This window comes from Manduca sexta, chromosome 21 (assembly GCF_014839805.1).
Source record: "Manduca sexta isolate Smith_Timp_Sample1 chromosome 21, JHU_Msex_v1.0, whole genome shotgun sequence".
In the NCBI taxonomy this organism is placed as follows: Eukaryota; Metazoa; Arthropoda; class Insecta; order Lepidoptera; family Sphingidae; genus Manduca; species Manduca sexta.
This window is the reverse complement of record NC_051135.1, coordinates 9,410,295-9,426,093: the sequence shown is the minus strand read 5'-3', so window position 1 is coordinate 9,426,093 and position 15,799 is coordinate 9,410,295. Positions and strand designations below refer to the sequence as shown.

At 35.8% G+C, this 15,799-nt stretch overlaps 1 protein-coding gene across 2 annotated transcripts in view; it reads left to right on the top strand.

The window, feature by feature from the left end:
* LOC115450387 overlaps positions 1-15,799 on the top strand; it is a 97,880-nt gene that overhangs the window by 69,339 nt on the left and 12,742 nt on the right. For both annotated transcript variants that reach the window (XM_037441117.1, XM_037441116.1), the window contains exons 4-6: positions 1,695-1,903; positions 9,302-9,437; positions 11,608-11,741. In XM_037441117.1, coding sequence (XP_037297014.1) covers positions 1,695-1,903; positions 9,302-9,437; positions 11,608-11,741 — 479 coding nt within the window. The remainder of the gene's footprint in view (positions 1-1,694; positions 1,904-9,301; positions 9,438-11,607; positions 11,742-15,799) is intronic.

The following is a 15,799-nucleotide window of genomic DNA, read 5'->3' as shown; positions in this document are numbered from 1 at the left end:
AAATGGACTAACCGGAACAAATACCTTTTGACATGCTTACCAATGACGTATTTTCTTTGTTTGCTACTCGGTATCGGATCAAAGAATAGCATTGGAGTCTTTTATTCAAAGCGGCCGTAATGTCCTTCTGCTGTGAAATATTTTCGTTTTATTATTAAAAATATATCTAACAACATGCTGCCACCACTCCAAGGTCAAGTAAAAAGTATATTACACCGTACAATTTCACATACCTGTACATTTGTAAACCTATCAAGAGAGCATTAGTTGTATGTTGTATAATTCCTTAGAATGCACTCCCAAGGATTCCAAAAACTTTGCCCACGATTCCGCGAAACAGACTTGGTGATCCCGAACGATCGAACAAGAAAGTTTTGGAAGTTCTTACTTTGCTTCAGCACTAAGCTGTGAGCAGTTTGCTGGCATGTGTGTCATTTCTACCTACATTACTACGTCTATCTTGCAGTGGAAGGGTCCATATAACCCAATTCTTACCAGCTTCCCTTCATATAGAATCTAAATCTCATTAGAACGATTGGCAGACTTCATTTATGCATATAAGTACCTATATTTAGCGTCGGCTTCTCTTTTGGAAAATATCACCTTTCACCACTGCTATCTTATATATCAGCATCCAGTTTATTTTACTGTATAATATATTTTTACCGTCAAGCAACATTGTACAAGTATCCTGTTACGGTTGGAAGGACATTGTTAATACCGTAAGGCCTTTACGAGACTTTCTAGTGAGGAGTGCAGTCAAAAATAATACTAACATTAAGTGACTGCCAACAAGTGTGTCGCGTTTCGGGAAGGCCTGTGTATATTCGGTTTCAACAGGCCGGCATAATTGTGTCGACTATCGAGGGGTAATCATCTCTCGTCAGTCGACATTCTATTGGACCCCATTTCACTTACCATCAGATACAGTGGGGTCACTTTGTCGTGCACCTATAAAAATTAAGTGGTGTTGGTACTGTTTATTAGCAGTTATGTTTACTATCAGCCGGCTTGCTCGTCTCGCCGTTCAATAGTTACAAAAACATAATTTAATATGTGTTCATTCTACTGAAACTATATTTACTATGTAAACTGTTTTTATGATTTTGTCGACGTATCTTCTATAGCTGGTCTCTATAGCTCTAAACTGACAATGAAGGATCATTGATATTTGCAGCGTATTTTTGTCTGGTCGCTGAACTTTTGATGTGGATATTTGTGCTGGATAAACTCAGATTGTATTTTATTTTACCAAATTTTATTGTCTCTTATTATTTATTGATACAGTCTGAGTTAACTTGTTTACGAATGATATATTCGAAATGTTTTCTTTTACTGATATTTATTTACTGCGGTATATTATTTTATTTTGTTTTGTTTAAATAAAGGCAAAGATCTCACTGATTCGTTCAATGGCTAATAACTTCGAAATAAAAATATAGTGGGTTCGTTTTAAATTATTAATTATAAGACTAGACCTGAATTATTCCTTAAAATACAACTCTTAAAGGGAAAAATATAATTTATATGGAAAATAATGAAGATCTTGAAAACCAATCTTAGCAACAAACAGGTTTTGAAATTTATATCACTAATAGGAAGCTTTTATCCTGCAAAAACATTTATCCCGGAAAAAGTTATTCACGCCATTGACGCCGCAGACAATTAAATATAACTTGAATATCTATGTTCAGGCATAGGTGGTCTCCGAGCAACAGACCTGCGCATCTCCCCCCCAGTGGTCCAGCGAGGATCTGACGCGACGCTGGCCTGCCTGTACGAGCTGACGGAGGCGCCTCTCTACTCCGTCAAGTGGTACCGAGGACGGCATGAGTTCTACCGGTACTCGCCCACGGAAACACCGGCCACCAAGATCTTTCCATTTGCTGGGATTAATGTTGACGTAAGTGTTTTTAGTATATTTCGATAACCTCTAATATAATAATAATAATATCAGCCCCGTATTATATACTGTCCCATTGTTGGGCACGGGCCTCCTCTGCTACTGAAAGGGCCTTAGTCCACCACGCTGGCCTAGTGCGGGTTGGTAGACTTCACTCACCCTCGAAAATTCCTAATAGAGAATGTTTTAGATGTGCAGGTTTCCTCACGATGTTTTCCTTCACCGTTAAAGCCAGCGATAATTCACAAATAATACACACATAATTTTTTAGAAAAGTCAGAGGTGTGTGCCCTTGGGATTTGAACCTGCGGGCAATCGTCTAGGCAGTCCGTTCCACAACCATCTAAGCTATAACCTCCAAGATTTAAGTAAAAATAATGATTTTATTTCAACAATAATGGATTTTTATTTGATCTCTTAGTTCTTGCCGCTATTTTTAATAAACAATCGCGATCGCTTTTTCTATCTATATCAGAAATGGACCAATCAGAACAAAGAGTTTTTGACATGCTTACAAATAAGTTATTGTGATTGGTCCATTCTCGGAATCGGATTAAAGATTGAGATTGGTATCGTTTATTGAAAATTTATGTTGGATGAAATAGTTTCCCTATTTCAACACATATTATTCTTTATCCGGTAACATAGTTTGGACATTTTTTGTTGGGGAGAAAATGGATTATCACTTCGCGCCATTCCGAAGTTTGGTGGAATCGCCATCTTGAATTCAGTGGTCTTGCGACAAAATATTAATGCCACTAAGAAAGTATCGGATCGCATGAGGGACAACTGGATCCTGAGTTACTTATACTATATACAGTCATTTCTACATTGCGTTACTAAATGAAACAAAACATTTATCTACTTGGAAATAACACTTCACAATAACTTATTTGAGCCGTAGATGTAAATAAAAAAAATCGAACAAAATAAATATTAATAAAAAGTAATTTTAATTTTACGCGCCCTAATGTCACTATCGCTACTCTATGAGAATTCGTCGCAACGGCAATATCGCACTTTCAATCAGAAATACACTCACGCACACGCCATATTCGCACTAAACTACAAATTGATAAAAAAATCTGAAAACTAAAACTAGGAATTTGGGGAAAGTATTCGTTATTAATGGATGATTTTTGGTACAATGTCAGCAAAGGTAAAGACGATTGTGTAGTTTCGTCTAGTAACGCAGTGTCAAACTGTATACATCCTACATTTTCAATAACCAAATTATGTTGACCTGTGTTAACTTATCCGGCGTATACGGAACAGACCTAACAGTTCTTCACCGACTATTAATTCTCAGTTTCCATAAACTATCCAACATTTTTTCACTACATAAATCACATTCATACAGTTTTGTACACGTAGCTATTAGTACTCAGTGTGAATGCAATGAATATTCCCCCCACATACATTACTGAAAGTTGAACAAGACACAAGTGATTTGTCTTCGCGGGACTGTCACATACGAATGCTTCGTATGAATGCATGTTGCGGTCGCCTCCAGTGAAGCTGTGAAGCTATACTATATTAAGCTATAATTAAGTATAATAATATCAGCCCTGTATAACTTATATACTGTCCCACTGTTGGGCACGGGCCTCCTCTACCACTGAGAGGGATTAGGCCTTAGTCCATCACGCTGGCCTAGTGCGGATTGATAGACTTACACGCCCTCGAAAATTCCTATGGAGAATTTCTCATGTATGGAAGTTTCCTCACGATGATTTCCTTCACCGTTAATGCAAGCGATAATTTACAAAGAATACACACCAAATTTTTTAGAATAGTCAAAGGTGTGTGCCCTTGGTATTTGAACCTGCGGGCATTCGTCTCGGCAGTCCCTTCCACTACCAACTAGGCTATCACCGCTTAATTTAGTAATTTATTAAATATATTTTGGGATAATAGCCAAGAAAGAAAGTATAATGTATTCGTGATAATATTGTGTATTAAATATTTGAATGGTATTAATGATTGTTAATAGGCGGTCGTTTACGTGCTAAACGATTTAACTGTTTCATAATTCAGTGGTATAAAAAAGTATTTATTGAAGATATAAAAAACTATTTTAATTGTAATAATAGATATAAAATTAATCAAATAGCTTGACTTTATGACAAATAAAATAACAGTTTTTTTTTCAAAATGCTCACGAAGCTCTGCTCTAATATTAAGTTATTATAATTTGTTAGCGTCAGCATCGCATTCTGTGTAAAACGTACTTAACTCCATTTCACAGCACGTGAATTTATTACAGCTAATGTAAAAACTCTTGCCGCGGAAAATATGAGATTCAGCTTTGTGTGAAAAATGTATGGCATTAGATAAAATAATGCTAGCGACGAAGGAAATTTGATTTGGAAAAGTGTACACATATTTTGATTATGGAATGCTAATGCGTCCTTTGACCCGAAAGCGCATTCATAAATTAGATAGACGTAGAACTGGATATCTGTATGAAATTAAAACTTTTTCCCTCCTTTCTATAATTTGGGGTTCTTCAATCGGAGCGTGAAGAAGCAATTATGCAGGCCAGCATGACTGTGCCGACCGTCCAGGAACACTTGTATTTTTGGCCGGTCAGCACTTTGGGCTTCAATTCGCAAAAAACAAAATACATTATATTCGTATGAAATATTAATTAAAGTTAAATATTTTCATTTAGTAATACACGATAATGATTCTAACACCTCGTCATTTTAAATAAAACTACAAAAACAAAATTCAAATCTCCAACTCAATGGTATGTACTAGAAACATTCTTAGAGTCAGAACAATAATTTTACATGTTGATTGTAGAAACAGAGTGTTTTAAGCCTCCGAATTTAGTATTCAGTGTTCAATTTACTGGAAACGAAATGCGGTGACGGTTGTTTTATGTTACCAGCTTTAAAATAAATTGTACGACAGAGAGAGAAATATTGCCTTATAAGGTTAGAAAAGGCAAGGAAATAAACGTTGGTCCAAATATAAGAGAATTGTGGATTGTCTTATATGGCATTGAACATAATCAAAATACTTTAATTTAGTCATCAACGTGTTTCTGGAACTAATGTTTTGCATTTGAGAATTATTTTACTAATAAAAAGTTCCTTTTTTTATTCTTATTGGAATACCAGCCTTTATTGGCAGCTTCACCCGTGTTACGTTTTCCGGAATAAAAGTGCCGCTATATATTTTCCTGAGTTTAAAAGTAACCTATTTTCCTCCCAGGATCTCAGTTTATCTCCGTGCTGAATTTCATTAAAATTCAATCTATAGTTTTTGAATTTATCGCGTTCAGATAGACAGACGCAGGAGAACTATGTTTTATATTTTTTTTTATTGCTTTAAATGACGCGACGATAAGACCGCCCATAAACAGCAGAAACACCATCCCACACCTTGAATTACAAAGTATTGTTTGATATTCCACTGCGCTCGCCATCCTGAGGCATGATATGTTAAGTCTTAATATTATGTCCAGTAGCTACACCGGCTACAAAGTCCTTATAACCGAAACACAACAGTGACTGCAGACTGCTGCTTGGCGAAATAGACATTGCAGTGGTACCTACCCAAGCAGACTCTTACATTTGAAAGACCTACCACGAGTAAATTAAATAATTTGTAAATATATGCTACTTTCTATGTTCCGGAAGAACTTTACCCATGAAACAAAAACGCGAAAAGTGCTACAAGCAGAATCTATTTTATAAAACAATAAAACAAGCAATTAGTAATAATAATTTGAAACATTAGGCCAAAACAAAACGCTCTCGCCTTAACAATGAGCCAAGTAGTTAAAATAAGAAGTACAGACAACTAGGAATTTAATTAATCCAAAAGGAAAACGTAAATATCGTAATTCCAGCAATGGTACGAAGGAATTCGTTTTATTTCACGATACAGTTTAGGGCCCTTTTTATATGGCGTTATCAGATTGCGTAGATTAATTTTGTATTTATATTGTAGGGAATGAAACGGTTGCCGTTCTTTAAAAAACACTTTATGCCTGAAGACTTATGGTTGATTTTAAACCCCTAATTTCAGAGTAATGGTAATCTATAATATAAAAATGAATCGCTAATTCTTTTTTTTAAATATCCCTTGAAGTACGAAGATGGTTCCGATATAACCGCCCATAAACAGTAGAAACACCATTCAACACCTTGAAATACAAAGTATTGTTTGGTATTCCACTGTACTCGCCATCCTAAGACGTGAGATATTAAGTCTGATTATGTACAGTAGTTATATTGACTACAATCTGCAATTTGTGTCCGATATGGCGATAGTCTCGTTCCCTATCACGGAATACACAAGATAAAAGGCGTGTACTAGTCGCGCATCTGCTTACCCTTCAGGGATAAAAAGCGTGTATAATACTTAAAGATTTTTTTATCAATCTAGAATCAAACCCAGGACCCCTTGGTTCAAAGCACTCACTACACCAATTACGCATAATAGGTGTACCTAATAATGGCGCAGTGTACATACATTCCTTGTTTAAAGCGTTCACTAATTAATTTCACCGGCCAAAAAGGTTTCATGTAAAAACGAACTTTATGCATAAAAACTCTCATTTAATTATCTACCGTAACATTATGAAAAATACGTCATATTTTTCAGTGCTCCTTTTGACAGTGAAAATAAGTTTTTAAATGGTTTTATAACACTATCAAATATTAAAATGACCTTTACTGTAAAGGGGAGCTGTGGAAGGAAGTGGAAAATATACTTCCAACCCTGTCCTATTTGATTTATTTCGCTGCGGGTTAAAACTAATTGGTGTTCCATAGATTCGGCGAGCTTCACCGCTCGATGTCATAAAATACGTCCACTGTCAATCCTAACTTACAAATGCAGATGGGGGGGGGGGGGGGATATCCTTAATATAAAATAAATATATTTAAATATTTAAATGAGGTTAATGGGCATAAAACTAGTTGGTTGCGTTGGTCAGAAAGATTTTTTGTATACAGCACAGTAAGTGACTCCACTACCTGATGGTAATTTGGGTGGGGTCCGGTAGAATGTCGACTGACGAGAGATGATTACCCCTCGGCAGTCGACACAATTATGTCGGCCTGTTGGAACTAGATATACACAGGCTGATCCCGGAACGTAAAACTTAAAAGAGCGGCTAGTGCGGGTTTTAACTCCTCATGTAAAGTGGTCGCGTGTCACATCGTGGAATATGGGCGGTTATAAAATATATCCCACCACAATCAAAAAGAAATATCGCAAAAGCTAATAATTTAATCGCTAACAGTGGGACTGATCCTTAACTGCTTAACAATGCGACAAAAAATACGCTAAAATTATAGCCAGATATCTTCCGCCTACAAAATCGCCCAGACTTACACTTTTTACATCAAGCAGGCCCTTTTTAAGATATTTTACCGCACCCTTAGGAACAAATGCGCCCTCAGGCGAGTAAATAGATAAAATGATAAAAATAGACCCATGGAATAGGAATTGGACGTAAAAAACAATGTTCCCTCCATTACTTTATCCTCGGCCGCATCTAGGATCCTATTCTCACATACTTTATATGGATGTTTCTCGCAATTACATTGTCTAGGAGTTAGAGAATAGATGGTGTTCGGTAGCGAAAATGCTGAGTATTTTTTAAAAGTCGTGATAGTGACGTTTTGATTCCAGGCAAATGGTACGGAGTTTCAATTTCCAAAAAAAATGTTGAAAATTATTTTACGGATTTTTTTCGGTAATTTATGTTATAATTTCTACCGTTTCGAAGACTTTGCAGTTACGATTCTTGACTTAAATGCTGCAAAGTTCTAATTTGTGCCTTTAATTTACGAGTAAGATCTCAAATATTATAAGAATGAATGGCAAAGTTATAGACGACAGCATACAAAAAACATTAATAAACCTTGTTTAATTGACTCGGAGTGAATAACCTCGTATCAGCGAACGGCGATTTAGGTTAAGTTGGATGAAACCTCGATAGCATAGCAGTGCGCTATTTCATTCCACGTACAAACAAACCACTAAACTCTGTACATTGGTGTACCCGCAAATCGTAGATAGCCGATTTTAAACGCTTAATCCCGAGAATACTTAATAACTAAAAACTGGAATGATGCGAAGGATAAAATAGATGTTTTGTAATAAAATATTTTTGTAGTTGATGTTTTGATTACATTTCTTCAGTCAACTACTCTTATGGTTTGTTACAGGTGGCATATTATAGAGGAATTGCTTTTTTATACATTTATTTATAACACACGCTCACGCTTTGGCCTCAGATCTTATTAATATTTTACAGCTAAATAATTAATGTTCCTGATGGTAAAGGAAATAGCGTCTAGATAGTTCTTTGTTCGCTAGTCATCATAACCATGCCAATATTATCTGATAGTAATATTTTCAACTCAACTATGTCGTTATTGCCTCCTCTAAAAAAGTACGTATAAAAAACGCAATATTTCCTTACATAACACAAATTTAATTATTCTTCACTTTGCTAACATAAAACATTTCGCTTCCCAGAATTGTTTAATAAATTTGCTTCAACATTTTCAGCTCTGTTACAACTTCCTACCCGTTCTTTTTCCCAGTCGGGCCCATCTCTCGCTGTCTTGCGGGAAACAGATGTTCATAAATTTAAGCCTTTATCACAGCTTATTTCAAGGAGATAATAACCAAATGGGCTGTTTTGTATCGTTTTTATTTACTTCGAATGCAATTGTTGGGAATTATATTGTAATAAATTCTGGATTTGTTAACCTCAATTTTGTTTTGGTTTGACCGATTTTTTTTATCGGAATCTTATGTTGGGTGTGAACTGATTGCATAGCTGTCGCTATGGTTAAACATTAATTATATTACCCTAGGTATAGTCTATAGTTTCTGTTAATAATAAACACCTTTTGTTTTCAATTACTGAATTTAATAAATCGCGTTATTTGCTGCCGTTACTGCACCACTGACAAAAAAAAAAACGATACCAAAAAATTGTTGGTCAAAAGTTACATTGATTCATAATTTTGGTTTTCTAACGCTCATTATTCAATTCATACAAATTGATAGTTTGTACCATCTTATTGACATTTATTAAGTAATCGTTGGTTATGCACATTTGCTGCAGGTCCGCACATTCGTTCAAAATTTGATGCAGGTTTTATGAAAATTTTAACTCATCATTCAATCATCTCAATATAGATATTACCTATAACTTATGATAGATGTTGGTTGTGAATAGACGACTTGATAAAAGTCGCAGGAACACGTTGGATGTAGGCTGCTTTCGACAGGTCCGTCTGGAAATTTTTGGTGAAGGCCTATGTTCAGCAGTCGACTTTATGTGGCTGATGATGATGGTTATAAAATGTACCGAAAAAAATATTTTTCCACGTTGATTATTATACTTTGTTTCAACAGCTGGCTAGATCCAACCAGAGCCAAGTGGTGCTGACTAGAGTGAGTTTCGGCCTTTCTGGAAACTTCAGCTGCGAAGTGACGGCTGACGCGCCATCTTTTGCCACCTCCATTGTCTCCAATACCATGGAAGTTGTGGGTAAGTGATGTACAGGTTTTTAAGAATAATTTTTTATAAGCCTTCAGTCTTCCTAAGATGTAAAGAAAAATTTAAAGGCAATTACTATCAAACTTTACTTTAGACCTTGTTTGTTTACCCTAATTTACTCTCGGACTATCAAATTATATTTATTATGAAATTTTTATATATTATTATCAAATGTATGTGTAATCTCATTGCAATAGTCATATTCTCAAGAAAAAAAATTCACAATGATTCGATTCCCAGAGTGCAGTGATCAGTGGGTTTGTGAAACCAAAGGTCTCCGAAGGGATTCTCATGCCAAATGTTTTATCTGATCCGCCAATATTGGTTTCGTTTCGGAGTATCGTAGTTTTGAAGGGCTGTTATAGCTACTGGTAATCATGGTCCAAAAGTTCTTGATTTATTTTAAGTTTGAAATTAAGTTATGCGTCTGTTGGATGTAGGTGTATTATTCATATCCATTAAAGTGTTATATTATTCATGCGATCAAGGCTTCAGTCAAATATATTATAAAAATATTTAAAATTTAACAATAAATAACTTGATAAGCTTCAATATTAAAACATTTAATTACTCAAGTTCAATACTTTTCAACACAACTTTTTTTTTTAGTATAAAATAAATACACACACCTTACGCCTTTGTCCTCTAAGGGATAGGCGGATGCGCAAATATGACACCCACTATTTGCTTGTGTAGTCTGCCTCATAATATGATAGGAATAGAATTCCCGACTTCGGGCTAATACTAAGCAAAAATATCCAATACCACTTTACCCGACCCGGGATTTAAATGTGGGATCTCAGAGCGATGTCGTATCGCGCGCACAATATAGCTACGCCGTTAATGTAGTCAAACACACTATAGTTTAATATTTGAGTATAACATGAAAATATAACTTATTTATAAGATTTTCTATATACAATAGGTCTTGTCTACATTTATGAAACTGCGCTTGGAACTAAAGGCTAATTTGCTACAGTTTCTAGCTAATGTATACTCGCAGTTGCCAGCATAATCATCTTTGTGGTTAATGAGAATTATGTTTGTGTATGCATATAGCAAACTAAACGTTAGTGCAAGTAATATGTATGTAGGTATTTTGTATGTCCATTTATGTATGTATGAGCAGTTTGTTCTGTATTCACAGTAATACATGGTGTCCCAAGTAAGTGTGTCCCGTTTCGGGATCAGCCTGTGTATATCCGTTTCCAACAGGTCGATAATTGTGTCGACTGTCAAGGGGTGATCATCTCTCGTCAGTCGACATTCCATTGGACCCCACTCCACTTACCATCAGGTGCAGTGCCCCTCACATTGCGATACACGTATAAAAAAATGAACGTAACGTCTACACTCAAACTATAAAATCTAAGCGGCAAAGGGTCCATATAACCCGATCTCTGCCGGTCTTCTAATTATCATTGGAACGATTTGCAGACAGCATTTATGGATATTAGTACCTATAAATTGTGTCGGGTTCCCTTTTGGAAAATTTCACCTTTCGCCACTGAAATCTAATCAATGTTGGGGCAAGCATCAATGTGTATGCACTTTTGTGTTCCAGTTTGAAGGATATTGTAGCCAGCATTATTACTGGGCATTATGAGGCTTAACAACTTATGTCTCAGGATGACGAGTGCAATGAAGTGCCACGCAGTACTTTGTAGTTCAAGGTTCTGTGTGACGTTAGTACTGTTAATAGGCGGTCATATAGTTTCATCAAGCGAGCGGCATGCTCGTCCCGTCATTTAACAGGAATAAAAATAGTGTCATAAATACTGGTAACATTACGGATAGATAATCATTACCTGTTGAAACTCCGATCAGAAATAAAATTTCTTTTTATGCGTTTAGAACACCTTTAGGTTCACAGATTCTCCGCACTCTGCGGCAAATCTGAAATTGAGACATTTTTTCAAGTAATTAATTTCATTTCATTTTTGGAAGTGTCATGAGCATGATGCTTTGTTTGATTGTTATGATAGAATAAGTAGAAAAGGCCTCGCACCAATATTGGTTATGGTACTAAGAGAATCTGATTGTTGAGTTCATTTTTGATTAACGCAATTTCATTCCAATATATTCCATATTTGCATTGAGAAACAACCTTTATCCAACCCACCCTCTCATACCAAGTACTAACCCTAGATCTTCTCCACAGTTCTTCCACCGACTTCACCGAAAATCCAAACGAGTCAACATTACTACGCTCCTGGGGACGTTTTGCGAGCCAACTGCACGTCGGGTCCCAGCCGGCCGCCGCCTGAGCTGGCCTTCTTCATCAATGATATGCCTGTAAGTATTCTCTTTAAGCATTTGTCATTTCAGTCGTATAAGACTCACCGTCGGTTTCGCAACTTCTGAGTAAATGTTATTTGTTACATAAATGTATAACCCGACCAAATACAAAAGTCAGATGCTCATCTATGCTCCCAAAGAAATAGTAATGGTCTAATAGGTTTAATACGATATCTTTCTAATAAAATTTACTTAAAACTTGTGAAACAGATAACTCTAATGCACTAAAGTGCATCCATATAGATTATTGAGAGAGACGCTAATCCCTCGACAGCCGACACAATACCGGCCTGTTCGAAATGGAAAATACAGAGGCTGATCCCGGACGCGACACTAGTGGGCTACTATGGCTGGTTTTACACTTCGTGTACGGTGGTCTATCTGGACGGATACAAATGCCACCAGCAAATTCTGTTTATAGGAGGCCGGTATTACATACATTTATATAAGTTTCCCGCGTCTTCTTTTATAAAAACAATGAACACAGAAATGAAATACACAATTTTTCCATTCGCACTAAAAGCATTTCTTGGCGAAACAAATTTCAAAATTTCGATAAATTAATTTATTTTCACCCGGAACAAAAACTAGTCGTTCAAAACTTCATTTCCAAACGGAATAAACCGCACAATGAGCGGAAGCAAATACATTCAGATATTAACGTAGAGTTAGGTCTTAAAACAACTTCTGGGAAGCAGTCTCAATTCTATAGTGGGAAGTTTTAATGCCATCCCAGATTCGAATTTGCGGATCTTGCTTTCAACATTCCCACGTCCCCAAGTGGGATTCTTTCTATTGTTTCACCCGAGTTTAATTCTTTGAAAGTTATCTGGTGTACTGCAGAATCGAGATATTGAGTTGGTAAATTCTTAGTTCGCTTTAATAAAGATACCTATTGTGTATTGCTAAATATTTTATTTTATTACTCGTATAGGTGGATCACATAATAAGCTCATGGAAGAAAGTTATTAGAAAAAAATACTTGAAAAATAGAAACGACGAACATACTCCCGAGTATAGCTTCTCGGGAAAAAAATAAACAAGAGTTTCAGAATCAAGGAACTTGTGTTAGGGAAAGGCGAAGAATATTAAGGATATGACTGCATTGATAGTGGAAATGCGCCCTTATCGTCATCGTTTGTGATCGAAGTTTTAATGATAAATCTTATTGATGATATCACATCTGTCATCATGACATTTGCGTTCCTGTCAATCATGATGGATGACAGGAATGCAGCGTAGTACCTAATCATTACCTTTTATATAATTAAAAAAACACACACTGCATACCTTCATCCCCAAAAGGGTAGGCAGATGTGTGACCATGGTGCGAGGGATGAGAGGTGTTCCGTCACATAGTGATAGCGTATGAGCCTATCGCTATATCAGGCACAAATTCCAGACTCCGGGCTGATATTAAGCAGAAAATTCTAAGATCACTGCCCGATCCGAGATTCGAACTCGGGACCTCAGAGCGAATATCGAACTGCGTACGCGTTACAACTACGCCACCGAGCAATCTAAGTAATTCACTTTAGCTATATGTTGTACAAAAAATACTACAAATATCTGTATATATTTTTTTATTTAGACAGCTACTTCGAAAACAGCCATTACAAAAAATTCGATGATCTAATTTCGTTTGTTGTTTCTAAACGTTTTAGTTGAAAATTCCTAACACACTTTTCGTCCATTATTTTTTATTTCATCTTATATTCTAGTAATTTCAGTAAACAAGTTAAAATATAAAATTTATTTATAACATTTCGTAGAACAAAGCAGTAAAATTATTTTAGTTGTTTTTCATTTATTATGAAGCACATAATAAGAGTACCTTAATGTTTGTGCCTAATTATAATATGTGTCTGGAAAATTTTAAATGTAACACTTATTTCTTTGCGACTAACAATAGCCTTCTATTTCTTCTTTTATCGGTGTATGAAGAAATAGTAATATAGTCTAGACCTTTATATTTGTCAGAGAAGGCGTCCCTTTACTACTATGCCTTGCCACCCAATCTTATTCAAATTTCGATTCCATCTACAGGGCCCTTATTCTGTATGATAGTGTAAACGCGTAACGCGGCTGTCATGTTATCTTCGAGAAATGTGCGTGGAATGGTATTCTGTAAGCCAAATTTCTATAGTCCTAAACATGATGCGTTGTGTTACGTGCTTGTTACGCACTGTTAAAATAACGTGCGGGATAGAGAATAAGGCCCCAGTTTATGGGCAATCTTGATGCTAACTATCAAGATGCTCGGTTGTCTCCTCAGTTATATAAAAAAGTACCGTACCATTGAGGGGCATGGAATTATAAAACTTACCATCAGATATAGGAAACCAACGAAGGTATAAGATGAATGTCGATGAAGGAGCTGGGTCAACTGAATTGAATCTGCAAGTCAGATATCTGAAATGCTCTGCCCATTATTAAAAATAAAGGGCAGGGCAAAATATCGTGAACCGGCGGAAATCAAACCACGGCAATTTGTTATTATCTATAAGGTTTTGGGACGTATACTTATATAATTAATATTGATACAGTAACAACCGTTTGTCAAGTTGTGCAGCTGTTTGTTATCCTAAGATAAATAAATAAATACATGAAATATTTTTAGAGATATGAGGAGATTGATAAAAGTGCAAAAGTGTGCCAAAATCAGGCAGTGATGATCCAGTCTGTGGCTACCTCTATTGCAGCGTTAGTTGCAGTCCCACGTTGGGCGCCACAATTTGAACGACCTAAATAACATAACATCATGGGACAGAGCGTACTATTCTGTACTTATATGTACATATGATAATTTAGAGCGACCAACGCCAGTCGTAGTCGGTATATAATATTCTATAACTTTACTGTTTCTCTTATATTCGACGAATCCACACTAGCTCCGTAATATAGATAGATAAATCAAATTTATCACGCGTAATTAATAGCAATGTAAGTCTAATTTAGTGATTCTAAATATCGATTATGGATTCATGTGGCAGTGAATAATTGATCGATTGGCTCGTTAATAAATTAACTCATCGCACAATATTTAGTTAAAATGAACTGCTCCCTTTCGCGCGAGTTGGCATGTTTGAAACATACGAGGTGATGTTTCGTAATCTCACGCTATTATCTGAAGAGTTTAGCTAAGGACTATTATTAGTGTATTTGACTATATTTGATTTTATGCATAATTTGCTAATATGCAATATCAATTAGCACAAAAAATAAATCCTGTGAAAACAACATTAAAATTCGATAAGAAATGAGGCAGTAATTAAAATTTCAAATATTGCTACGTGCAGGAGTGGGGATATCGCTTCATTTCATTCTTTTGCACGCATCGTAATTCCCGCTGACGGCACATACAAGTATTTCGTGTCTTCTATTTTTTGAAACTCACCCCTAGCATAAATTTATAGCTTATAGCTTGTGGATTTTTTACCAGATTTCAATTATTTCCTCTATTTTACAGTTTATACGACGTACATATTTTATAAAAAATATTAAATAAATAAGTCAAATACCCTACTGCTCACGCTTATATACAACCAGAGGTGGCCTTAGGTGGAAGCGAAACGTTAGTAGATCCCTTGTATGCGAGGGTCTATCTGGATAAGTACTACCGCAATGTCTATGTCTAACTAGAAACAGCAGCGTGTCTTAATACCGTATATAATCCAGTTTGAAGGAAACTATAGCTAGCGTGATTACTGGGCATTATGAGACTTAACATTTTATATATAAGAGTAAAGAGCGCAATGAAGTTCCATGTAGTACTTTATAATACAAAGTTCTGTATGATATTGCTTCTATTTATCAGCGGTCGTATTGCGCGGCCGGCACGTCATTCAACTCCTTAAAAAATAGGCTCAGACTTCCATGTCTGCTTGGATAAACCAATCATGTGAAAAAAATATCTAGTTTGCACGTGAGTTAAAATACGAATAAATTACGTTTTCTGACTTGAATTTAAAGAATACTTAAAAGAGGTTCTTGAAGCACATTTAATTTTCAGCGAAGCTGTAACTATGTAAAGAAGTGAAATATTATTTTTCATT